We start from the raw sequence: 26,080 nt of genomic DNA, 5'->3' as shown, positions 1-26,080 counted from the left end.
TTCCTTTTAAATTTTATTTTCCTTAATATTTTCCACGAACTAATATAAAGTCTTCCAAAAGCTAGGAAGTACATTGATAACAAGAATGCACACACACAAGCACATGCACACGTGCACACACACACACACACACACACAAGCACGCACGCATATAGAGACCCAACCACTTCATCCTTTTTTATTCACACTTACTTTGATTTACACAGAGATCATGGAAAAAGTTTCAACTTTTTTGTATTTTAATAATTTTACATTTTTTTTATAATATAGACTGTTTAATGCCTAAATGTAAAAAAGAAAAGAAAAAGAAAAACAATCATGAAAAAATAAATTTCAAATAAAGAAATAGCACAGGTTTTAGGTGTTCAGAAATGAAAAGAGAAAAGTATATTTAGACATCCCAAAAAAGAAAAGATATATGAAAAAAATATGCATTGGAAGAAGTATGTAAATATATATACATAATACATATATATAAATCACCAAAATCATGTAAAAGTAAATGTAGTTTATAAAAAGGCATTAAAATAACTTGCTTGTTAACTATTACATAACAAATAAAGATTAACATAAGATATTATTAAAAAACTATAATTTAGAGAGACTCAGCATGGTTTCATTATTTTATTCATTTTGGGAGAGTATAAACACTTCATTAAATAAAAAAGGTTCCTAAATTTTTAACATCATTTTATACTAAAGGATTAAATTTCTGAGGGAGCCAGATTGCTTCATATAAATTTTGGAGAGCCTAAACTAAATAGATATACGAGAAAACTAAAAATTAGGTGGGCCATGGTTTTAATGTGGCTCTGCCACTGGTTTGCAAGTAGTAGCTCTTAAGCTGAGAAAAATGTGAGAAGTCATGTATTTATGTGCTGTGTTCATTCATGGTGATTGTTGGATAATGCTAGGTGAACTTACAACATGGGCCTCAATAAGGCTCATAAGCTGCATCTGTCCCACAGGGGCAGTTAATCTTTGGATCTTCACAATTTCCTTATTTACCTGATCAAACATTTACAAATTTGTAAGCATGTGGATTTGAAGAAATATTGATGATGATAAGAGAGAAGAAGCAATAGAAGCAGCAACAACAACTGATGTCATAAAATTATAAACAAAAATGGCTAAATAATTATGGAAAATTAATATTGAAGCTTTAGATGCAACATGAATTTGTAAAGGAGAAAAGGGGGAATGGGTTGCAAAAGCATGAATGCAATAAATGTAATCATGTACGAAAAATCCTCTTAAACAAAGAGAACAAAGGAGAGAGAGAGGGGGAAACAAAAAAGGAAAAATTCAAAGTTTTTTTTTTTTTTAAACCCTAATGTAGAGTACCAACACTTAAAGGTGTTGGAAGCCAAATGGTAATAGTGTTATATATTTTGGATAAATAACAAAAAAACACCTAGTGGTTTGAGGCAAAATAAATTTGTCCTTGAAATTTAAAATCTAACAATTAACTACATACTTTTCAAAAAAGAAAAAACAATAAACTACACTGTGTATTTTTTTTTGTTAGAATTTTCTTGACGTTTAGAATAAAATAACTAGAATATCCCTTATTCCATTAAATTAAAATTAATTAATAATAAATTAAATATTAAAAAACTTGAAAATTGTTGAAAATAAAGTTATAGATATTAAGTAAAAATAACCAAAAAAATACAGGAATTTTCTGTAATTTTAAACTTCATGGATAAATTTATTCTATCTCCAACCACAGGCAATTTTCTGTAATTTTCCCATATAATTTTCACATAGGTAGTGAACCCAGCAGAAGAACCAGAACAAAAGTATTAATATCCATTGACATGCATCTTATACCACTTAAGTGCTTGGCTTGCATACAAATGAAGCAAGTTAGCAGCAAAAATGCTGTGATAAGTGCATGCAAGAATTTCATAAGCAGATTGGAAATGTAAAACAGGCCTTCATAGCAAAACCTGTGCATCTAGTGCTTTGGCTAAGGATTGCAAGCCTCAAAATTAGGGGCAGAAATTAATGTTTGAAAAGTTTTTTTTTTTTTTTTATTGTCTTTTGGCCAGAGGAAGGTTGGGATAAGAAATTGGATAGTATTACAAAGCTTAGCATCAAAGAAAAAAAAAATACAAAAGTAATAATAAGGTGAACTGAAGCAGAGAGGGGATTAAAATCCAATGAGAAGCATTAAAATATTATGTCATTAAACACAAAATTTGGCGTATGTTTTATATGGCAAAATTCTGTCTGAGGGCCAGATCAAGAAAATAAGGCACACAACTGATGACATGAATTTGTTAAAAATCATTTCCTATAGCAGCAGAAAGGCCTCATCACAAATTTAAGCACATAGCATTTCCAGAAATTATGTTCAAGGATGCAAGACCATTAAACAAGACATTTTCAATTGTATAATACAAATAAGAAGCCATGAATAAGAGGAAGATAGGCCTGTTGCTGCACAAACCTTGGGGATGAGAGTATCATCCTCATCAAGTATGTATGCTAAGCCTCCAGTCATTCCAGCAGCAACATTTCTACCCACTCTGTCAAAAAAAATACCAATATTCAAATGAAGTTGCTTCATGATAACCAAAACAAAAATTTAAATAAATATCCAGTACTCACTTTCCAAGTACCACTACACAACCACCAGTCATGTATTCACAGCAATGGTCACCAGTGCCTTCAACCACTGCTTGAGCAAGTGAGTTTCTCACAGCAAAGCGCTCTCCAGCCTTCCCTCTAACAAAGATTTGACCACCTGTTGCCCCATACAAACATGTATTTCCCACTATAGTTGCATCTTCAGGGCAAAACCCGGTATTCTCAACGGGAGTTACTACCAACTCACCTCCAGCCATACCCTTGTAACATTTATAGAGCTCAGTCAGATTCTATGATGAAATAATGAGGAGTTCAATCATTGCTTGAAGGCTCAGCTTAAATATATATTTTTTTTAAATTTCAACTTAACTTGAAAGTGGGCCAACAATGTTAAAAAATCACTTTAGTTAAATAAAAATGACTCCATAGGATAGTTTTGAAAATTCATATTTGGAAAAGGAAACTTATTGGTGCTCAGTTTATGTGTTCAGATTGTTTCATAAATAGTTCAGACCATAGTGGCCTACTGCAGAGTCAATAAAAAGATCAACTGAATCACAACAATGCAAAATTTTGCACTAACCAACTTCAAAATTTTGGATAATAAAAGCAGCTTTTACAAAGCCTTAAAATGATCGAACAGAGCATGCAGATAACAGTTCAGTCAAAATACCTTTCCCACATAATCATTAGCTTCTCCAATAACCCGAATATTCATTCCGGGAGTCAGGAAGCAAGCAAACGATTGCCCAGCACTACCAGTGAATCTATGGACAATAAAAAAGACCTTTTAGCTTGCATGAATAAAGAGATGTGCCTAAAGAACCAACATCAACTGTTAAGAAGTCAGATCTCACGTTATATTAAGCTGCCCTGCAAAGCCAGTGTCACCATATTTCTTTGCAATCACACCTGCTATACGACCACAAACAGAACGGTCCACATTGTATATCTTTATAGTTTTATGCACCTCTTTCTCATTTTCAATTGCATCTGGTATCTGGAAAGAATTAAAGAAATCCTCTTAATTGCTGGCTATTAGTAGCAACTCATACTATAGATATTGCAGAATAAATTTAATTCAATTAACAGTTTTATTAACCTAATTTAAAGATTAAACCTACCTATTTTCTTTGTTACCTTATTTTGTAGTTTTGTGTTTCTATCAACCAATCTAGTCCCTCTAAAGAATCCAATCTAAAACAATTGGCAATAGGTGGAGAGGCCCCAACATGAATATAAACCAACATCGGATAATAGCACTTAACACTCCCCATTACATGTAGGCCAGCACTTGGACAAACAAATAAGGGGCAGGAAACAACAAGAACAATAAGCAACAACAAACTTGGCTCTAATACCATGTTAGCTCCAATATAAAACTAATTAGCACTAGGTGGAGAGGCCCAACTCAAATATATAGCCAAAGCAAACCAAAACTTAACCGATGTGGGAAAATACCACTTAATATATGCTACTGGGTAAATTCAATCAAAAGATTATCTTTTTCCAAGTTAAAACTGAAAGCCCTTTCTAAACTCCTAACCTTTTTAATGAAAGATGGGAGATGTTGATATTCTACCATCTATACATCTTATGTCAACTTGTACCTGGACTTGGTAGTTTTTCTTATTCAGATATATTAACAGAAACAGCCACAAAGTCCTTGACAGTAGAAATTTTCTACAGTACCTAAGATAAAGTAGCACTCAAATTTCCAACATCATGATCAAATCTATAGTTGACAGATTTTGTGTATCAAACTTTGTGACTGTAACTCCGAACTTAATGACATACTTCACTTGAAAATTCTCCTGGAGTCTTGAAAATTCTCCTGGAGTCTTGAAGTTCCGAATTTTCTAGTTGCCTAGGAAGCACAAACATGGACATGGGATACAGGTACAAGTACGACACAATATGGACATGGTGACAAGAAAGTTTCTAAAAGATTAGGATATAGACACACAGGACACGACAATAAAAAAACAATCTAAATATATAAAAATACATTGTAATTAATTTTAGTTAAGCACACAGTAAAAGGTCTTAGAATAAATAAAATCAATATACATATGTATATTATTTGTCCTAACAAGTTATTAAGGTAAATTTATGTTCTTGAAAAATATCTTTGCAAATAGGCTTAATAGTCTTCAAGTTTGGGCTTTAAAGCTGTTAAAAAGGAATGCTATGAGCCAATAAGCTTAGAAATCATTAGGCCAATCTGAGCTATATGCAGTATGAAGATTAACGAGTTACTTTTTATTGGTTACTCAAGTACCACTGTTCTCTTGCTAAGCCACTGACTTATCCAGTTGCCCTTCTCTTTTCCAACCCTTCCTCTATCCCACTCCCCTCCCTATCTCTCTCAACCCATTCACCGGAGTATGTTGGGCCGGAATGCCTCCATTCCAATCCCATCCTTTATGATCTCTGGGCCTTCCCGCTATGAGATATTCCCAGTGCAGAAGCATATTCATGCAGAATACTCTTCCACTTTTTTACCCTCACCAGTCGCTGCTTGATTGGCATGGAGGAGAATCTCAAAGTATGGGGCAAATAATCAAGCGCTTGAACTTTGTCTCCCGGGATCCACCACAGATTAGGTTTGAGAGCAGTGTGATGGGTTTGTTGGTGAATGGAAGCCCCCCCTATCAAGAAAGAAAGAAACGGCTCTTCCCACAGCAGAGTTTCTTTCTCTTGTTTATACCAAGTCATGAATCTTGTATTCTTTTTTCTTTACAGTTTTACAGTGAAAGAAGTTGGAAAGAGGTTGTTAATAATAAATTCCCAAGAGAAATAGCTAAAAGCTACCAGCCACTATCAGTTTCCTCTCTCTTTTCTTCTCTGATAAGGCTCAAAACAAAATCATCTTTAGAGAAAAGAGGCATGGACATTAAGACACCCAAGCCAACCTTACTTATTTTCTACTATTTCCCTTTGTAATCTCAATTTTTCTTACACCTTTTTTGTCAAGGTAGTGCCACCTCCATTGTTGCTTCATTGGAGGTGGTGTTATCAAACCCCCCCCCCCCCCCCCCCCCCCACCCCGGCCGTTTTTGCTTTTTTTTTTTTTTCCTGTATTGAATTCTGGTATCAATCAGTGTCTGAATAACAATTTATTAATTTTCAAAACATTTTCCATATCCAGCCATGTTGGATAAGTATCATGGTGTATTGGAAGCTTGACAGCATCCAACACAGACAGTGACACAAACATGCAGACCGGGGGGGGGGGGGGGGGGGGGGGTGGAAATGAGGTCTATCCATGCTTCATAGCCAACAAGTTGAAACAACTGGAGAAGCAAAACTTTCAAAATCAAGTTAAAAGGGTTTTAAGATCATTTGAAATAGAAGGATTTTAAGTCAATCTGAATACTCATAATGATGAACCTCTAAGTAATATATACTACTCAGCATAATTCATTTTTAATTAGTCATGCAATTGTTACCTCAGGATCAGCAAGTAAAATATCATCCAGAACAGGACCATTTGAGTGAACCTCCTGATTCCTGATTGCAGTACTGCTCCATTTTGGTAATTCAACACTCTAGGAAACAAAGACAGTACTCATGTTGAGTGCAAATTAAAAAATAGCATGTTCACCACAAAAACACTTATGTGAGGGAAGAAAGGTAATGATTCAATACATACCGACAAGATATAATCCATATCAAGATGCTGAGTTTTCACTAGTGAGATATCTCGTGGTTTTAATAAATCTGTTCGTCCAATTATATCATCCAACTTTTCATAACCCATTTGTGCTAACATGCCACGCACCTAACCGGAATAAAATTTGTTCTATTAGAGAGGGAAGAAGTCTAATAGAAGAATGCAGTGAAGCAAAAGTGAACATGATATTCCAATATGAAGTCTATAATGGGAAAAAATGCAAAGCCAAACTGGATGGATTATGGATTACCTCCTCTGCAACATATAAAAAGAAATTGACAAGGTCACCAGGCACACCAGGAAACCGTGCACGAAGTTCTTCTCGCTAAAATTAAATTAAAAAAATATATTATAACAAAAGGTATGGAATAATATATTACAGAAGAGAACAGGCAATCATAGCATCACATAAGGAAAAGGGTTTCCTAGGACCTGACTGGCAACACCAACTGGGCAATTATTTGTGTGGCAAATGCGAGCCATAACACATCCAGTGGCAATCATTGCCAAAGAACCAAATCCATACTCATCAGCACCCATTGCTGCAGCCATTAGAACATCAACTCCACTTTTTAAACCACCATCAACCCTAAGAATTACCCTTTCTCTTAGTCCATTTTCAATGAGAGTCTGTAAAAGATCAGCAATTTGAAATTTATCAGATAGCATCTACAATGTCTTATCAAATGAAAAATGCATGAACTATTTTGGTAGGATAAATAAATACCTGGTGGGTCTCTGTGAGTCCAAGCTCCCAAGGACCACCAGCATGTTTAATGGAACTTATGGGGCTGGCTCCAGTACCACCATCATGCCCAGATATCTGCAAAAGCATATCAGAGTTGTTATTTGACTTCTGATGAATTCCTAAGAGCTATATCCAAAAACAGCTCTTTTAGATTTTGCTTTCCCCTTATTATGTTTATGCATAAACTCAATGATATAAGATCTGTAAATTCATAGTTAAAAGGAGTACCTCAAGAAAATAGTAGCATTAGAACATCTAAGATACAAAAAATCTAGACAATGAACAGATATCCAAACACTCTATATCATGATTACACAAAGCAGATACAAGCCTTGCAAGGGTTCCTAGCCTCACTGGTTTCACTCCTTAAGAAGGTTAACAGTCCATTGCTGCAAGATTTCTCTCATTTGGTCATAAAGGAAATATTTGAGAACCATGATCAACTTAAATAACTGTTATCTAGATGTAATCAATTTCATGGGTCCCACTTTGTGACAGAATAGATATTTCAGCAGTTTAATCTTCTCCAGCATGCAGATTTTTCTTCTTTTTTTTTTTTTTTTTTTTCATAATTGGGGGAAGGGGGATTCAAACCCTGCTATTTAGGCAGGGAGATCGTGCACCAACCAATGAGCCAAATGCTTAGGTGCTTTTAAGAAAACCAGATGATGACTAGGAGACCATTAGACCAACCAGTTTGTGACTCTTGAAATTTAAATTTCTTTTAAGAGTCTATTAAACTCTATTCTGACTATGAAAGCAGCAAGTGTCAATTAATGAGCTTGTAAGATTGAGATTTAAAAGGGATATGAATGAAACCTACGATTGTGATCACAGGTACTAAGCTTTGTATAGACTGTGAATATCATCAGTTTCATCTAGAACTTTCAAAATTGAAGTTTTTTAAACATTGCTGTTTCCTTTTAATCACTATTTCAAGTTCTAAACTTTAAGCGTGATACAAAAATGCCAAAATCATACCTAAATCATAGAGCTTACGTTATAAAATTCAGTCTTTTTAAGTGCTTCCAAAAGTTAGATTATTTGTTAGATTTAATTCTAGTTATTAGATTTGCATTTAGTTTCTATTTTCTTGTTGTTTTAGGCACACTTACAGTGTTTTCATTTGATCATCTAAATCTGCATAATTCATTTTAAATCCTTTTCAGACGTTTATGCAATATATGATCTATTTTGACAAAATCTAACATTTTGAATGAACTTGAGATCCAAGCATGAGATTTTGAAATGCTATGAGCTCTTTCTTCAACTATTGTCACTTATTTGAATTTAAGAAAACAATATATGACTTTTAACCTCTTCCATACACCAGTTAACCCTATTTATCATGTCTGTTTAAACTTTAACAGATAGAAATTTGAATTGATCTGACTTTCAGTAGGCATTAGACTTGTTCAATCATTCAGCAGGAGGTTGAGCCCCTCTTGCTCACTGATGTGAGAAGATATATGGACCTAAACTAGTTGGCAGAGCCCCATTGTGGCAGGTTTGCCTATTTTTCACAAGAGTCTAAACTTCATTGAAGTGATTCAAGGGGGAATTACAATTGCAGGACTATTATATAACATGTCTGAGGATTTAAATAGCATGAGAATAATATTTCAAATTGCTCATTCAGGTTACATGAATGCAAAATGCCCTGTTCTCTATGTTGAACATGTCTCGAAGTGAATCTACAAAATTTACATTTGTTACCAAGCATTTTTAATATCTGAGGCATCAATTTAATAGTTATCCTTAAATATTTTAATATCATCTTTAATAGACCTTTTCTCTACACTTACTCTTGTCAGTCAAAAAAAACCCCAATTTTGCCTCTCGTTCTTTCTTTTGTCCATATTGTTAACTAGGATTAGATCACTCACGAAGTATTGCACCTTATTAAGAGGATAGTTGGCATGCTCTATGGAGGTTTTTGTGGAGTTGTTTTCTGGAAGATTTTATAGATCCAAGCTTGGCATTCTGAAATTGTTCTTGGATATTTGAGTAGATCCTCATCTAAAAAACTTAGTTTTGTTCTAAACCAGTCTAAAGAAAATGTAGTTTTGTGCACCTAACTAGGCTATACTGGTTGGACAATATATCTTTCACTTGGGTTTGTTTAGCACAAGTTATGATTTTCTTTCTTTGAAACAAATTTGAGTTCCTCTATCACTATACAGCCTTATAGTTATACTGATTCTAAATTTTGAGTCTCAGAAATGATTGGAACATTTTACCTAAATTTGGTCATTTTATAACTTATGAATCTTAGATAGTTAAGTACAATGTTCATGAGCAAAGATATGGCTTTAATATTCTTTTGGGGCATGATATTACACTAAAGGTAGTATTATTTGTTCCTACTACACACAGAGGACTCCAACAACTGTCCATTGCACTCTGGTATCATTACCCATGGCTTTTTGGAAATGAAAATAAAGGCAGCAAATATGCTGCTTGTGATTTTTTATACCATTTGCCTAGTGTCAAAGCTAACAATCTTAGATCAACCAATGTCTAGCACTTCAAGAAACTTTTCATCCAAGCTTCTTCATTGAACAGTCCATGACAAACAGCTTTAGCACCATACATCTACTTTTACCTTTTTTGAAAAACATATGAAAGTTGAAACTAACCACAAAATTAAATGAAATTTTTAGTCTATTAAAAAAGCATGTTAGAGATTTTAATATTTATTGGACATATGATCTCTGGTTTTTCCTTGGATTTTATTGGAGATGTAATCTTTCGGTTAAAGGTTTGGCTTCATTATTAACGCCTTTTATGATTCCTACTACATCCTTGGCAATCTTAGAGGCTTTGTTGACTGGTATAACCATGAATGAAACAAAACTATCTTCCCACAATTGTCCTGGTGATGAAATAATCTTTTAGATCAACCAATATGAAACACCTTTAGAACCTTTTCTACTCAATCCTCTTCCCTAAACAGCCCATTGGCCAACAGCTTTAGCACCATATATTTACTTTTACCTTTTTGGGAATGCATATGAAAGTAGAAACTAACCACAAAATTAAATGTAAGTTTTTTTTTCTATTAAAAGGCATGTTGGAGATGTAATTTTTATTTGACAAGTAATCTTCAGGTTTTCCCTCGATTTTTATTATAGATGTAATCCTTGGTTAAAGGTTCAGCTTTATTACTTACGTGTTTTATGTTTCCCACTACATTTTTCGCAATCTTAGATGGTTAGTTGGCTGGTCTTACCATAAAAGAAACAAAACTAACTTCCCACAATTGTCTTGGGGAGGAAATAATCTTTTAGCTCCTAGATCGAGACCTAAAAGGCAACAACCATATAAAAGTTAGAATGTATGAGGAATTCTAAACAAAACACAGTTCATTCCAACAATAGGGGCCATGGTGATCCTAAGGACAGACACATGTTTGCCTTTCCATATATCCATAACACTAGAAACAGATACTTGTAATCTTCATATAGAGGTGCTGAGTTAGCAGATTGCAATTCATGATAGTTCAAACTTCAAAGCTCAGTAAGGTGGTTAAATCCATACATCTCAAGCAACATAGTTTTTGATGATGAATAGGTGAGCCAATATACTCTAATAATAGAAGAATGCATAACTGTTCTGAGCACAATTGTCAAGGCACAACCATTGTTGGTAAATAGTCTTCAGAAAAAGGTTTATTAAGAGCGTTATGCAATTGAACAAATCAGGAAAAACATAATAACAATAACATTCAAGGGAAGACAAGGATATAAAACATAAGTAACATGACACAGCTAAGAGCTCAAGATGCTGGCAATAAATTGTGATCATTTACCTGTATGATATCAGCATTACCCTTTGCAACCCCAGAAGCAACTGTTCCAATTCCAGCTTCTGCCACTAGCTTTACAGACACCTTAGCCTTAGGGTTGACCTATATTAGGTAGATATAAGATACCATTCTTATCAGTACTCTGTGGATACTGCTTTTTGCAAGACTATAAACAGATTACAATGATAATTTGGCAGCTGAACTAAGAAAATGTGTAATTAGTTCCCTGAAATTTTAAAATGTTTAGCAGTTTAGTCCAATCATTAACCTAACCTGCCTATGTTGCATTAAATTTGGTTTTCAACATTTCATAATTGGTTTCTGAGGAAACTGAAACTTGAAAACTTCTGCAAACTTAAAATCAGTTTTGGTAAACCATTGGTTTTCAAGCTCATTATTTATAAATGTTGAATGAGCTTGAAGACCGATTATTGATTTATCAAAACCAGTTGAGTTTCTAGAAGCTTTCCTCAAGTTTCAATTGCTCGGAAAACCAAACATAAGATGTTCTAAACCTATTTTGATGCCACACAAGCAGGTTGGTGTAACAGTGTTAATGGTTAAACTTGATACATGTTTTGAAAGTTCAGGGGTTTAATTACACATTTTTTTTAGTTCGGGTACCAAATTGTACAATTTGGTATAGTTCAAGGACTGTATGTGTAATTATCTTTGGATTAAATATGAAGCAATTGATTACCTGATGCAGGTCAAAGATCAATTGAGCAAGATCCTCAATAGAATAAATGTCATGGTGTGGAGGTGGAGATATAAGTGGAACACCTGGTTTAGAATTTCTTAACCTTGCAATGTATGCACTAACTTTTTTCCCAGGCAACTGACCTCCTTCACCAGGCTTTGCACCTTGTGCAATTTTGATTTCCAGCTGATCAGCATTGGCCAAGAATGTTGGAGTAACACCAAAACGACCAGAAGCAACCTGAAGAAGAAGTAATGCATGAGAAGTAAAGAAACAATCTGCATGACCTTGATACATACCAAAAGCACAGACTACTCCAGGCAGATCAGAAAACTGTCAGGTTTATCTATAAACTTCCCATCTAATCAAAATATTTAAGGGCCATCATGCACTATCCTACATGCTTATGCAGTCTTGACTTTAGCAGTTGGTGCCTTAGTGACAGATTGCCCCAAAATTGTGTTCATTTCCTTTTCTTAAATTTTCATTGAGAAATATATAAATTTACCAAGAATGTGACCAAAAGTAAAAGAGATTCATGTATTGAAGTCATTGTATTGTTTCTTTTAAAAAAAGATATTGTACTTTTTAGGCTATAAATTTGTAAAAGCAATTCTTATTTGTATCGATTGTGACAATAACAAAGTCTTCCACAGAGTACATAATGTTGCATTTGAAACCACAAGGTAGCTAAGTGAAATTGCAGTTATGTGGCTAATGCATAATTATCCAGATATATCATTAACATTTGGCATAAATAGCAACAGGTGTATTGTTTCGTTATCAGTGCCTTAAAGAAAACCACATGAGGCTTAAATGACAAATTACAGAATCATATGAAAATGTTAATAAGCAAAGTTCTGTTCGATGACCTGTTTAATAGCACTTGTAGCAGTATCACCATTTTGAAGACCTTTAAGATGTGGCAGTGTGGGAGAATACCCGTCATCAACATCTGTAAGTGGGCTCCAGCGAATCGGATCCTTGGAGAAAATAAAAAAAACAAATATTAGTTTCTTCTCTTTTTTACAAATGTTTGGTGGGTTAATGGAGGGGAGGAAACAGTCAATCTCCTAAGGATAAGAAGACCTGAACCAAACCTATCACTGCTTTCTACCACTTCAGCGAAGCCACAAGAGACATTTTGAAATTATTGTGCAAAATGATAAGTTTCAAGATTATTCTGGTCTATAATTTGCTTGCAAAATGAGTACCTAATAAACAGTAAGTAGAACTTAGCACTTCTTACATAATAGAATTATGCCTTTGGCCATTAGCTCATGAAGCACTTGCTATTTCAGAAGAAAAGGTTGGTGCCATGTGTAATTGCATGGGAAGTCAGAAACAGTATGATATATATGCGGTCCTGGATTACCTCACCACCTTCTCCTGAATTAGACTTTCCACCTAATCTGTTCATAGCAATGGCTATTGCTTCATGAGTTTCCCTTGAAATAGCTCCAAGTGACATTCCACCAGTGCAAAATCTTTGAACAATGGATAAGGCAGGTTCAACTTTTCCAACAGGAATTGGTGCACGATCACTTTTGAATTCAAGAAGATCGCGAATAACCTGCAGTTAAAATAATAGGACCAAAAATATCTCATCTAATTCTATGATGCTACTTGTTGTATTGAAACAACAAAAAAGAAATAACATATGTATTGACTAACATTGACAGGACGGTTGGCCAAGTGCTGCTGATAAATTGAATATGCACTTTCACTCTTCTGGCGAACAGCTTTATGAAGTAGTTTTGACATCTCAGGGTTGTTTCCATGATACTCCCCTTTTAACAATTAAAATAATAATAATAATGAAAATGTAGAAGTTACAAAAAAATGAAATAGAATACAGTCAATAAACCATCGAGATTGAGAATATTGTTAAAATCAAGGAATAACTAGCAGAAATTCAGACTAAGATGATATTACCTCCTTTAGGCTAATTTGCATGAATTACAACTAAATCCAGCACATTGTTCACTTATTTCCACAGAAAGTTCTTAGCACCACAATAGAAAGAGATACTAAATTAACCACACGAATACAATCATGTATGTCTCATGAGTGCCCATTAATATATATATATATATATATATATATAAGTGATACCTCCAGGTCTGAATTGTATAAATCCAAAATTTTCCAATCTTTTTGCTGTATCTTCAGAGAAAGCCTTCACCCAGAAAGACAAAGTCTCCCTTGCCAACTGTAAACAATAGGATTTGCCAAAAATGACATCAATGGAGACAGCAGTAAACGGCATAATAACACCTTAACCAACAAAATGAGATTAAAATGGCTGAAGAATGCAAGAACTTAAACAAATTAAGTATGCCACCTGATGTAGAGATAGAGGGAAACAAAATGAAAAAAATCACAAGAAACTCAAATGATTTGAAGAGAATTTTCAAAACCAAGGGAATTCAAAATCTCAATGCCTCAATATTTTCAATCAAAAGTTACCTAGAACGGGAAGAACCTAGGTACTTGTACAGTTCCCCATAAACCCTACAGCTTGGTAAATAAGCAATCATAATAAAAATAGCAGAAAATGCCATTAACTATATAAGAATTGCGTGTGAGCCCATAAAATATAACAAAATTAATCTCAAAATAATTTAATCATTTAATCTGCATCATCCTTCTAAGCATCAATGTCAAAGTACAATAGTGACTGGTTTTCTTATTTGACAAATGAAAAGCCAAGCAATAAAGGGCACCAATGGGGTGCCAACTTCTCTTCAGACTGGTAATAGTTAAGAGCATTGATATTGACCAACAGATTTGGTAACTTACTAAATGATATGGCTAGAAGTTACAATTAAGTTAGTCCAGTGTAATCTCATAGCTAAACCTTGGCTGCATCCTTATGCTTTTAAGTTTTCAGTGCAAGAAAAAGCTACAAACCACTTTCTTAAATCAGCAGTTCTTTTTGAAATAAGATACACCTCAAACCTATCACTATCCATAAAAGTTCACGACAAGCCATGAAACTTTTAGTTGAACGAAGAAAGGACCCATTTAAAATCAATTTCCATGAAAAGTTGACAACAAGTGCAGAAAAGACACCAAATGTTCTAATCCAATCACTGAATCCATCAATTTAGTTTAATCTGCATTGAGCTGAATCCTGTAGTAAGAAGTCTCACCACTAAAACTAGTTCAACTATTAGTAGGAAACAGTAATGTGAGATCTTTCTGGTGACTGTCATCCACCTGGCTGTCAGTCTTCCGAAGGCTACAGGCAAGTCTTCCAAAGTCAAGCAGGTATCCAATGATGAATACGTATCTCTGTGATATTGTTCAGAAATTAATGACAAGGGTCATTACAATTAGTCTAAAAGCCTCTGAAGTTCACTATAAAACCAGTTTTTGTGCAATGTAATCTCAGGTTTATCAGACCCAAAACATGTATTAAGTTCTGATGCTGATGCATTTTCAATAACTTTTGTGCTTGAAGAAAAAAAAGAGCTCGTTTTTCTGTAAAAAAAAAAATTCCTATTTAAATAAAAAAAATCATGGATGACTACATGACTTGGAGATACCTCTGCTTTACAGATGTTGAGGTCCTAAGTTCGTGTCTGGGCATTAGGGTGGGATGGGAAAGGAATGTGAAGCCTTATCCAGCTATATTACTTTATGATATATTGGAAGATTAAAATGCACTCTCTCTACTCAGAATTTATTGGGGTTTCTTGAAGTTGCCATATTGTGCCTGCGAGTAAGCAATTTATAGTGACGCACAGAAGCAATTTACTTAAGTATAATCCAATATTGGATGCAAGGGCCCTGACTTTCTTGCAGGGAATCAATAATGAGATTTTTTCCAACAATCATCCTTGATCCCAAACACAAGAATTCTTGGCAGATTTTACAGCAAGAGTTTGAAAGTGATATGAAGGTAGTAATCTCCAGAAGAGAGTTTGATGAAGTTGTAAAATTTCAAATCAGTGGAAGAATATTTTTTCTTTCAAAACTTCTTCAAGTCAATCAAATGAGAATTTATAGTTAAAGTACTGCAAATAAGCAGATTATTTGAAAATCCATGCTTATCTTAGTAGAAAAGTCTGATCATATAGTTGTAATTGAGAAGAACAAAAGCCTCAACAAGGTATCCCTTGAACAATAGGTGACCTCCTTGAAATCTTATGAACAAAGAACATTGAGCATATTGTTGAACTGCGGGTCAGCGTTTTGCAAACAAAACTGACAGGAAGTTTTCTCAGATTTTTTAGGAGAAACTATTCAAATATCAAATGAATGGTGCACCATTAAAAGGAAAGATAAGGACTGCAATTCAAAGCAAAACAAAGTTGAATGAATTATGGTTTCTGACTCTAATTCTTCAAAAAAAAAAAAAACAAAATAAATAAATAAAGCATAAAATATTCCATGAAAATCACAATTTTGGAATTATAAGAAAGTTAAAAATTTTAAGAAATCCCAATTAAAAAAAGACAACAAACAATCTAGTGATGGAGAAATTTTGCCTAATTACCAACAATGAATGATCTGTTATTACTTATTAGCTTAATTTTTCATATAATAAAATTCAATATAAACAGCATTAGAATCATAAATAATTTTGGACATCAAGCTGATCTTGAACATACAATGATGAAGAAGCTACGATGAAAACCCTTTATGCTTGTTTGTTGAAAAAGAGAAGTGTTATATAGTGTTTTGGCGAGCAGACGAAGTAGTTATTTGACCGGAAATTGCAACCTGTTTGTGATGTCGAACAATTATGCCTGTACAGAGTACCTTTGAAAAAAGTGAAGGGAAAAGAAGTCATCATTTTTGATGTATACAAAAGCATATTTACTCATGCATCTGTTAATGTTCCTAACCTAATCAAAAACTTTCTTAATGTTGGACAGCTGATGAACAGAGGCTATTCCTTGAGTTTTTGCAAACAAACCCCATTAGGACAGGAAGAATGTTGTCATAGAATAAAAAATGGCAATTTCTATGCAACTCCATAAATCACAGAAAATGCTAGAAACCTCAACTTGTAAAGAAAGATCAGCATATCTCTGAGTCCAAACCCAAGAGGTTAACAAAGCAATCTGTTTCAAGAAAAGACAATAAAACTAATGTCTATGTATACTACAGAATAGCAAATTTGATCTGCATCTTGCAAAGAAAAGTTCCAGTGTCCTGGTGATGTGTCTAACTCATTTTCAAAAGTGATAGTGACTGGTGAAGAAGTCTGTTAGGTAGTATGGAAACTTGTTTGTGGCATGTAAGCTAAGGTTCAAAGACCCAAAATATTTATTGAGATAGTGAAGCAAAATGCAGCAACTTTTGTCTTTTGACGCGTAATCTACCACTTCAAATTCCAGTGAACAATCTTTGATAGCAATAATATCAAGAATCCTCTTTCCACAAAAGAACTCTTGCATCTCAAATGACAAAGTCACATCCATAGTTTTATTAAAATCGTATGATACATAATATGTATCGTATGATTCAATTGATGTATCGTATGATTCAATTGATTCTATAACTAAATGAATTGAATCATTGTAAAATTCATATATGAAGGTGAATTGTTCGATTCACTATCCAATTGATGTGAATTGCCCAATTCATCTGATTCAGTGCAATTCACTTTTGCTGGTCTGTTCCAGATTGAAGCGGGCTTTTGTATTACCCCATTTATATTTTGAAAATTTTCTTTTGAGTTGAACAGTTGTCATGATCTTCCCCCTTTCCTTCTTTTACAGAATCTATTCTTCTTATTTTATTTGTTCTGAAACCCAAAGGAGAAGAAATTCAGCAGGTTTCTATAAAACCCATGTTGCTGAATAAAACTAGAGAACTCCAATTCAATCCTCCATGTTTCTGGCCAGAAAAAGAATTCAGTCTTCGACATGGGTGTTTGCATAATTGCCCTTGACGCTCTATTTCATGTTTTGATTTTTTAAGTTTTAAAGTTGAGTTTCTTTTTTTTATCTAAAATAATGTATACAGCTCTGTCAATTTATATACAATTATAAATGCAGCCCTATACTTGTACAATACAATACAGTATAGATTATATAATCCGTTTACAATTTATGCCACTTAATCACTAAATACTATTAATAGATATAACATTTTTTTGTATTTTGTTTATTTTGCGCGTGTAAATGTTCATTATATTAACCTTAAAATTTTTACCGCATTTTACAATATCATTCTATTCTCAATCTCAAATCTACAACATAAGATAATGATTCATAATAGGAATCTTGATTTGACAATCCATTATTTCTACCACACTGCACTAGTTGAATTTTTCTGACACAATCACCTCCAACCAAGGTATTTTCCTGTAAGGCCTAATTGCATTACACATGAGAAACACAATTATCAATATAAAACCACAACATTGACAGTGTCATCTTAGCATTGTCTTGAATGAGTTCTAAGGAAAAATAACAAAAGACATTGTAGAATCACAAATTTTCTGATCACAGGAACTATTCAATTTAAAGAGCAAGTTGTCTTTCTAACCTCATCAAAAGTTAATCCACCAATCTTTGAAACACTCCCACAAAATGCAAAATCAACTATTTCCTTCCCCAGTCCATAAATCTCAAATATCTGTGCACCACAATAACTAAACAGAGAATAATGACAGTTAGTCAATTGTCCAAATAAATAAAACAAATAACAAGGTATTCAAAATCCATATTATTAACTTTTTCCCATTCAAAACTCATACCTTGAAAGCAACGAGATGCCCATCTTAGAAAGAATTTTGAGAAGACCAGCTTTAATTGCCTAGATCATGACAAATAATGAGCATATATACAAAATGTAAGACAAACTGTGATGTAAAAGCAACATAAAACTCTCTCTCACTCAATACACACACAAAAACACAAAGAAAAGGTCAGTGCTATGGTTTTTCACATTAAAAACAAGGAAGAGAACATTATGGCAGCAGTTTAAGGTCCCTTCAGAATTTGAAATAAATTAAGCTTAGCCAAGCCTAAAACAAGATTTAATTGTAGATTATGTAAAATTGACAACTAAGGTCAATAGCAACTCAAAGATTGGATCATGAAAAACTTAACAGCAACAAAAAATTTTCAAAAACTAAACCCAGAAAAACAAATTCCAAAATTTGACCTATGTTTTACATTGAAGTTATATTTCTGGCTAAATACTAGAAAAAATGTTTCTCTGTCTGTCTTCTCCTGCTGTTTCACATCATGTTATTGGAGAAGAATCATATCCGTATATCCATACTGTATTATATCCCTATTTTATACTAGTGCATAGATAGTAGCTGTTTTTCTTACCAATATCACCCATTTGCTATTTTGTGACATGCAAATATAAGAAAATTAGTAGTGAGAATATAAAACATAGCAAGATGTAGATGCCAAAATTCCTGTAGGACAAGACAACAAAATAAGATCCCAAAAATTTTTGTACCATTGGATATATACTGACCTTGCAAAAGTTGGTCTGAGCCTGCTCAATTGTCACAGTTGGCATCTTTCCATTCCGCATCAAATTTACTGTTTTAGCACTCAAACGCCACTGCCGACAAGTCTCCAATGCCAAGTATGGACACACAGCACTGCAAAAAAAATATTAAGGAAAAAAGTGATGCACTTTCAGGATAATAAAGACAAAAAAGGTTTCAATCCAGTACAACTTAGCATTTTTGATAAGGCAAGCATCATGAACCAAAAAACAGAACCCAAGAAATAAAACAAAACAAAACAAATTTGATCAAGATGGATATGAAACCTCCTGAGATAAGTCTATATCAACCATGCTAAACAATGAGAAAAATTGAAACAGAGAGAGGTAGCCTCCAAAAAATATAAAAGCTCCTAAATAAATAATGATTTTGCAACAGAGTGTACCAATGTGTAAATGTTCTTTTCTCATTAATAATTATTGCAAAAAACTATCAAAGGCAAAAATGAAGATTGTGGATGAAAGAGAAAAGGAAATACTTCATTATTCTTCACTCTATTTCATCTCAAATTTTAAACAAATCATAGTACATAGAGGCCAGTAAGCCAAAAGGTCAAGCTCAAGCCAACACCTCAAATAAATGGTGATTGGTTACACATAATCAAGGAAACATCCCAAGATCATTCCCCTATATTTCTCTAAAAAAAGTTCACTTTTTTTTTCTTTTTCCAGGAACAAATCAATAAATAAATGCTAAAAGGTTTAAAACCTATGTACAACATGAGAAGTTAAAAAGAGAGCACCTTTCGAAAAAGATGAAACCAAAAAAGGCTAAAATCTAAACATTATATTTAATTTAAAAAAAAACAAAAACTAATAGAGCTCTCAGAAAGGGAGACCAACAATAAGAATCCCAATTCAAGATTCAAAGTCCACGACAGAGTGTTCCATTCATCAACAAACAAAACCAGTAAACGTCCACCGTTTTCCAAGTAATAATGTTTAAGCCATCAAAAAGTAGATAACTGCGACTCTCTGCAAACCCAATTACAGTTTTAGGCATCATCCAGTAAAGAATAGAGTTAGAAAACCATTCATTATATTTCTGCAGCAACAGAACAAAAAACAATGTTGTTGGTCTTCTCATCTTTCCCACTTATATAAAACCAACTAAATGACTGCTAGTCTTTGTTTAATCAAGTTTTCAGTAGCATAAATGCAACACCCCAATCAAAACAAATGAAGAAAATAAGTAAAGACCTTCCAGATCACCATGGGAATTTCTGTACCATAACACCACAAGCACAAAGAAACTTATAAAAGAGTTGAGCACAAACTAGTTATTGTTCACATCTCCAATAAATGGTATCAGCACCTTATCACCACACCTCAAATCATAAAACTTCTTACTAAGTGAACATTGACAAGAACGAAGCTTCAACTAAAAAATTGAAATGAACAGTTTATAAATTAGGCACCTATCTTGAAGCAAGTAAAACAGACGAAAGTTACAGGAAAATTGTGAATTATATTTTTCACCATGTAGTTAGGCTTAGGCCTACTCTTATTTTACCATGCAATGGTTTATGTGATGAATATTACACTATGGAACTTCATATTGTTATTCTTTCCATGAAACTTATGCATTTGCCTCAAACATCAACTGTAAATTGATCAAATGACACAAACCTTTGTTCAAAACATGTGCAAGCAAATGCACCTAAATAGAAGTATATGCTTCTCGTGGTGGCATACTCTAATTGACTACAACCTTTTCTTGAAAACTTTCCTTTCCTATTATTCTAAATATTTGTATGTCCCTTTGGATCAGGAAACAATTTGCTATAACTAAAAGAGACATAAGTGTTATCTTAAAATCCTAGGGATGCAAAAATATTGCATGATGTAAACTATCAGGGAAATTTCATGAAAAAAGAAACAAATAAAATTGTAACCAAAGTTTAATATCTAGCATCATCTCTTACAAGAAAAATAAAAGAAAACCAATGAAATCATTGACAAGGGTTCACAGTCCATCCATCTCTTCTGCATAAACTGCAGGTACAAAAACATCTTACATCTTTCCTAGGCTCTCATTCATGAGAATCTGCCCCTGTGATACTGTCAGTTCAAGAAAAGCAACTACAGCAGGAACTTTTAAGTAAGTTTTTTCAATGAAATAGCATTTCTCTTTTACCAAGCAAGTTTTATAAAAGAGCTTGACATCAGGACCTAGGCTCCTACACTGCTACAAAACCATCTAGTACTCGCATATACTACAATCTTGAGGACCATTCAGCACAGTTAAAGTACGTCCACCATATCTAGCTAATTACGATATCTAGCTAAGTGACAAGTCAGTGAAGTATCCACTTCCATCACCCACCTCTGGGACTATACTTTATGCTTTTCACTAAAACCAAAAAAAAAAAAAGTAAATTATTACTTAAGAGGCTTCAAATAAAGAAAGAGAACAGACCTTGCCCCATATCCAATTAAACAAGCAAATTGGTGTGTGCTGAAGCACTGAGCAGTATCTGCAACTATGGAAGCTGACATCCGCAGACCATTTTGAATAAGATGTTGATGAACAGCAGCAACAGCTAGAAGTATTGGAATTGCAGGCCGAGTTGCTTCCTGGAGAGGTAGGGGAAAAGGAAAAAGACATCCAGAATAAAGTTCTGTCAGAGGTCTATAAGATCAAAGGAAAGGGAAGAAGCCAATTTTGAAAAGAGATTACAACAACACCAGTAAGTTACAAGGTACATATATCCAGAACTCTTATAATACACAAAATATAAAGACAAAAACAACAGAGATGCAATAACCAAGTATAAAAAGAACTCACAAATAACAATTAATGCATATGTTTACACAGCCACATTAAATGACAAAATGAAGATGTAGATTCTTAGCCTCCCCTATTATGTAACAAAGCATGCCCTCTTACCAAATCCTAGACGGCACAGAACTTCACATATTTAATGAAGCTGAGCTGGACGGTTGAATAAAATTCAGGTGACAACTACATCAGCAGTAATGTTTGTCCCATATACTAACAACAGAAAGGAATCCCAAAATGCACTTGATAACACAACAATCAAGAAATAGAAAATTCTATTATAATCAGTTGTTGAAAGTATATGGAATCAGTAGCCTTTAATAATTACATACCTAGATGAGAGCTAAACTATTTCTCACAGCACAAGATGTTATGTTGATTCATAAGGTTTCATATGAGTATATAATCGGGTATACCAGCTCATTAGCACGATCAGACAGCACAAGCAGTTGGGAACCAGTACGAACAGCTTCATCAGCAGCTTCACAGAGTTTGTAAAGTGTCTTTTCCAATGAACCTTCAACCCCTTTACGAATATCAAAAAATGTTGCCAAGACTTTGGCCTTTAGTTGGGGATCCTTTAACAATGACTCGAGTTCCCCTTCATTTAGTACTGGACTAGACATAGTGACCTGCTTCAGGACAACAACTAATTATGCTAGTTGGAAAATAATTAAAATTTAAATGATCTAAAATTTGAAGTAATCATTTGATGACATCAAATATGAATATGGGAAATGTACAAACCTGAGAAGCATTCTCAGGTCCAACCTCCAATATATTTCCTCGTTTCCCAATATTGACTTCAAGAGACATAACTAGTCCTTCTCGAAGAGGGTCAATGGCTGGATTTGTGACCTGCACATAAACAGTACCAAAAATTAGGAAAAGCAATTGAAGTCAAAACATTGGATACATAAAATAAACTTTACTACGACATGGAATGCCAAATTATTTATCAGATTAAATTTGAAAGCAAAGGTGCTGTGCTAGTTTTGATGTTCCATGAAACAGAATGTCATGCAATAAAGGTTTGGATAAATAATATCAATGAAAGTCTTCAATCTATGGCCCTTAGTTGAGGCCCCTACCACCCCCAAAAAGAAAAAAAGAACTAAATAGTAATCCTCTAGAAATGTGACAAAGTATATGCTTTTAGTGTCAATTTCCAATATCCTTGCAGAGTTTCTTAAAAATTTATGTTCCTTTTCATTTTTGTACTTTTTTCTTCTCCTCCCTCCAATAGGCAAGATGAAGAAGAAAGGAGAAAATAACATTCAAGACAACAAGATTTTTCATTTTTCTGTTGGGACAATTTGGAGGGAGGGGCAGGTTGCTTATGAACCCACAAACAGTAATGTCTGCATCATTTTCGGGCCTCTGTCGAGCAATTTTGTTCCTTACCTCAGTGCAAAGCACTCAATTATCTTGCATGCAAAATCTTGAGCTTAAACAATGGTCTAGAGTTTCTCATCAGTAAGTGCATAATCTCCCAACATTGGTCTTATATGTTTAATCAAATTCAATGTCAAGCATGTAATGCAAATATTCCTTTTGCATCTTCAACAAAAATTATGCATAAAGACTGACAGAAGAAAGACCAAGGTTTGTCCAAAAAATATGGAAAAAGAAAGACTAAGGGGAATGCTAGCTTCGAAAAGGAAATATAAAGGTAAAATTGAACACTTAAAAAACCATATAATTGTAGGACTTATAAGTCTAATAATTAAAGTATAATGAAACTAAACACCAATGAAGGAATGCAATGACATAATGAACAAAGGTCGCAAATTTATAAGTTCATTAACTTGTTTAAAATTCTAACAAACCTGTGCAAACCGCTGCTTAAAATAATCATAAAGCATATGTGGCTTTTGAGACAATATTGCCAATGGAATATCATCACCCATGCAAAATGTAGGTTCCTTCGCTTGTGCAGCCATAGTCTCAATAATCATCTGAACATCCTCACTAGAATAACCAAATGCCCTGAGACATCACATATAAATGTAATGAGAATAGTTCAAGTCATCAATATTGCATATTTGATAATAATGACTAAGTTATGGTCATTAAAAACCACGATACTTCAATAAAGCTCAATCAAACTCAACATACCAGGAACTAACAAGATGATTTTTACATTACATTCAGAGCATCTACAACCGTGCGTTTAAACCACGCTCATATAAAAATACCATATAAGTACACAGGCATAAACTTGTTAAGCACGCTAGCTGTAATTTGTTTAACCACCCTACGGCTCTTTCAAAATGCCCTGCCACGTGATAAATAGAAATATGCAAAAATGCCAAAATATAAATGCATGAAGCTTGAATCAAGATGTTGTTCCATGCAAAACATGTTTTTATCGTTCAAACATCTAATTCTGAGCACTGATCTCTTTTTTCGTTTTCTCCATTGTTTTTGAACCTTTTAAACCTCTAAATGACCAGGGTAAAAAATGTAAATGCCATGTGTCTATTGCAATAGCAATACCACTCAGACAAAAATGTTAATCCTTATAAAACTATTTCCCCCTTATCATTTCAATTTTATAAGAGAGTGAGTATTACCTTACACCAACTTTCTCCTCACCCATTATAAAGCATTCTTCAATTCACCACACTGTCCCAACACTCCATTGATCATAATTCTCTCTTCAATTTATAAAATAGAAAAAAATAAAACAAAAAAAAACTCATAAAGCAGACTCTAAATTCAATAAACCTTCCCTACATTTCTTAATTATACTTAAATACCGCCACATTATTTACCTTTCATTTTATGATTACAAACAGCCATTTAGAAAGGAAAGCAATGGTGATAATTCATCTCATATACCATAATAATCTTAGGTTACTGTTATAGAATAGGAAATGTGTAAATATTCTTTATTAATAAACGTGATTATAGGAATTAGAAATCACCATAATTATAGGAATTGGGAATCATCATAATTATAGGAATTTTATTTATAGGAATTTTATTTTCTTTATTCTTTTCCTATTTTAGTTATGTTTAGGCTGTACATATAGATAATGTATTATGAATGAAAGATGCTGAGTTTTCTCTTCCTAAATAACATGGTATCAGAGCTGCTTTGGCAGATCTGTTTCCTTTGAAACAGAGTTCTTAGTTTCTGGTTCTGTTCCACACGCCGGCCATCTATCGGAGGTTCACTCCGGTCTTCTCTTCTGGTCTTCACACCGGAAGGTTTCAATAAGATAGTTTGGTATTCTTGTTGGGTTTTGTTACTGGGTTTTCAAGATGGCAGAGTCTGTGCCAAAGAAAAAATCAATGGTAGTGGCTGATGTGATTCCTGTGATGACAAAGATCACAGAGCATAAACTTAATGGTTCCAATTATTTGGATTGGAGCAAGACAATTCGGGTCTATTTAAGAAGCATTGATAAGGATGATCATATTACTAATGATCCTCCTACTGATAATACAAGGCAAACCTGGATGAGGGAAGACGCACGGCTGTTCCTCCAGATTTGAAATTCCATTAATAGTGAGATCATTAGCCTGATTAATCATTGTGAGTTCGTTAAAGAGTTGATGGATTATTTAGATTTTTTATATTCTGGTAAAGGGAATATCTCTCGTATTTATGAGGTATGTAAAGCTTTTTATCGTGCAAAGAAACAAGATAGGTCTCTCACAACCTATTTTATGGATTTTAAAAGAATTTATGAGGAGCTTAACGTTTTGTTGCCTTTTAGTCCTGATGTGAAGGTTCAGCAGGCTCAACGGGAGCAAATGGTGGTTATCAGTTTTCTTGCGGGTCTCCCTCTAGAGCTTGAGATTGTCAAATCTCAGATTCTTTCTGGTTCCGAGATCTCCTCTTTGCATGACACCTTTACCAGAGTATTTTGTACAGAAAGCTCTAGTTTCACATTGGCTCAAACTAATAACAGTGCTCTTGTTAGTCGTCAGAATAATATAAGTGGAAACAAAGGAAGAGGAACGGGCAATCGTAATCGAGATGTTGATAGTCGTAGTCGAGAGTCAAGAGGAATTGTGTGCTATTACTATCATAAGTAGGGCCATACAAAGCGTTTTTGTAGGAAACTCCAAAATAAGTCTCATCAAGGTCAATCAGCAAATGTTGCAGCTTCTAATACTTCATCTTCTGATAAGACTATTCTAGTTTCTGCAAATGAATTTGCTCAATTCTCTCAGTACCAAGAATCATTAAAATCCACTACTATCACAGCTATTGTTGAGTCAGGTAACTCCACTACATGTCTTATTTCCTCATCATCCAAATGGGT

The 26,080-nt window shown here is 33.9% G+C and overlaps 1 protein-coding gene across 1 annotated transcript in view; it reads right to left on the bottom strand.

Annotated features, from left to right (window-relative positions):
- GLU2 (glutamate synthase 2) overlaps positions 1 to 26,080 on the bottom strand; it is a 42,780-nt gene that overhangs the window by 1,010 nt on the left and 15,690 nt on the right. Inside the window, exons 10-32 of the mRNA XM_018121143.2 lie at positions 23,630 to 23,789; positions 22,548 to 22,658; positions 22,217 to 22,432; positions 21,438 to 21,595; positions 18,983 to 19,112; positions 18,246 to 18,304; positions 18,035 to 18,140; positions 13,643 to 13,739; positions 13,202 to 13,317; positions 12,903 to 13,100; positions 12,400 to 12,510; positions 11,528 to 11,767; positions 10,831 to 10,929; positions 6,999 to 7,094; positions 6,704 to 6,901; positions 6,522 to 6,596; positions 6,251 to 6,379; positions 6,048 to 6,146; positions 3,453 to 3,595; positions 3,269 to 3,362; positions 2,617 to 2,855; positions 2,456 to 2,534; positions 925 to 1,008 (exon numbers count right to left, since the gene is read on the bottom strand). Coding sequence (XP_017976632.2) covers positions 925 to 1,008; positions 2,456 to 2,534; positions 2,617 to 2,855; positions 3,269 to 3,362; positions 3,453 to 3,595; positions 6,048 to 6,146; positions 6,251 to 6,379; positions 6,522 to 6,596; positions 6,704 to 6,901; positions 6,999 to 7,094; positions 10,831 to 10,929; positions 11,528 to 11,767; positions 12,400 to 12,510; positions 12,903 to 13,100; positions 13,202 to 13,317; positions 13,643 to 13,739; positions 18,035 to 18,140; positions 18,246 to 18,304; positions 18,983 to 19,112; positions 21,438 to 21,595; positions 22,217 to 22,432; positions 22,548 to 22,658; positions 23,630 to 23,789 — 3,037 coding nt within the window. The remainder of the gene's footprint in view (positions 1 to 924; positions 1,009 to 2,455; positions 2,535 to 2,616; positions 2,856 to 3,268; positions 3,363 to 3,452; positions 3,596 to 6,047; positions 6,147 to 6,250; positions 6,380 to 6,521; positions 6,597 to 6,703; positions 6,902 to 6,998; positions 7,095 to 10,830; positions 10,930 to 11,527; positions 11,768 to 12,399; positions 12,511 to 12,902; positions 13,101 to 13,201; positions 13,318 to 13,642; positions 13,740 to 18,034; positions 18,141 to 18,245; positions 18,305 to 18,982; positions 19,113 to 21,437; positions 21,596 to 22,216; positions 22,433 to 22,547; positions 22,659 to 23,629; positions 23,790 to 26,080) is intronic.

Source organism: Theobroma cacao, chromosome 5 (assembly GCF_053813885.1).
Source record: "Theobroma cacao isolate CCN51 chromosome 5, ASM5381388v1, whole genome shotgun sequence".
Lineage (NCBI taxonomy): Eukaryota > Viridiplantae > Streptophyta > Magnoliopsida > Malvales > Malvaceae > Theobroma > Theobroma cacao.
Note: the sequence above shows the minus strand (reverse complement) of the source record. Positions and strands in the feature narration are given on the sequence as shown.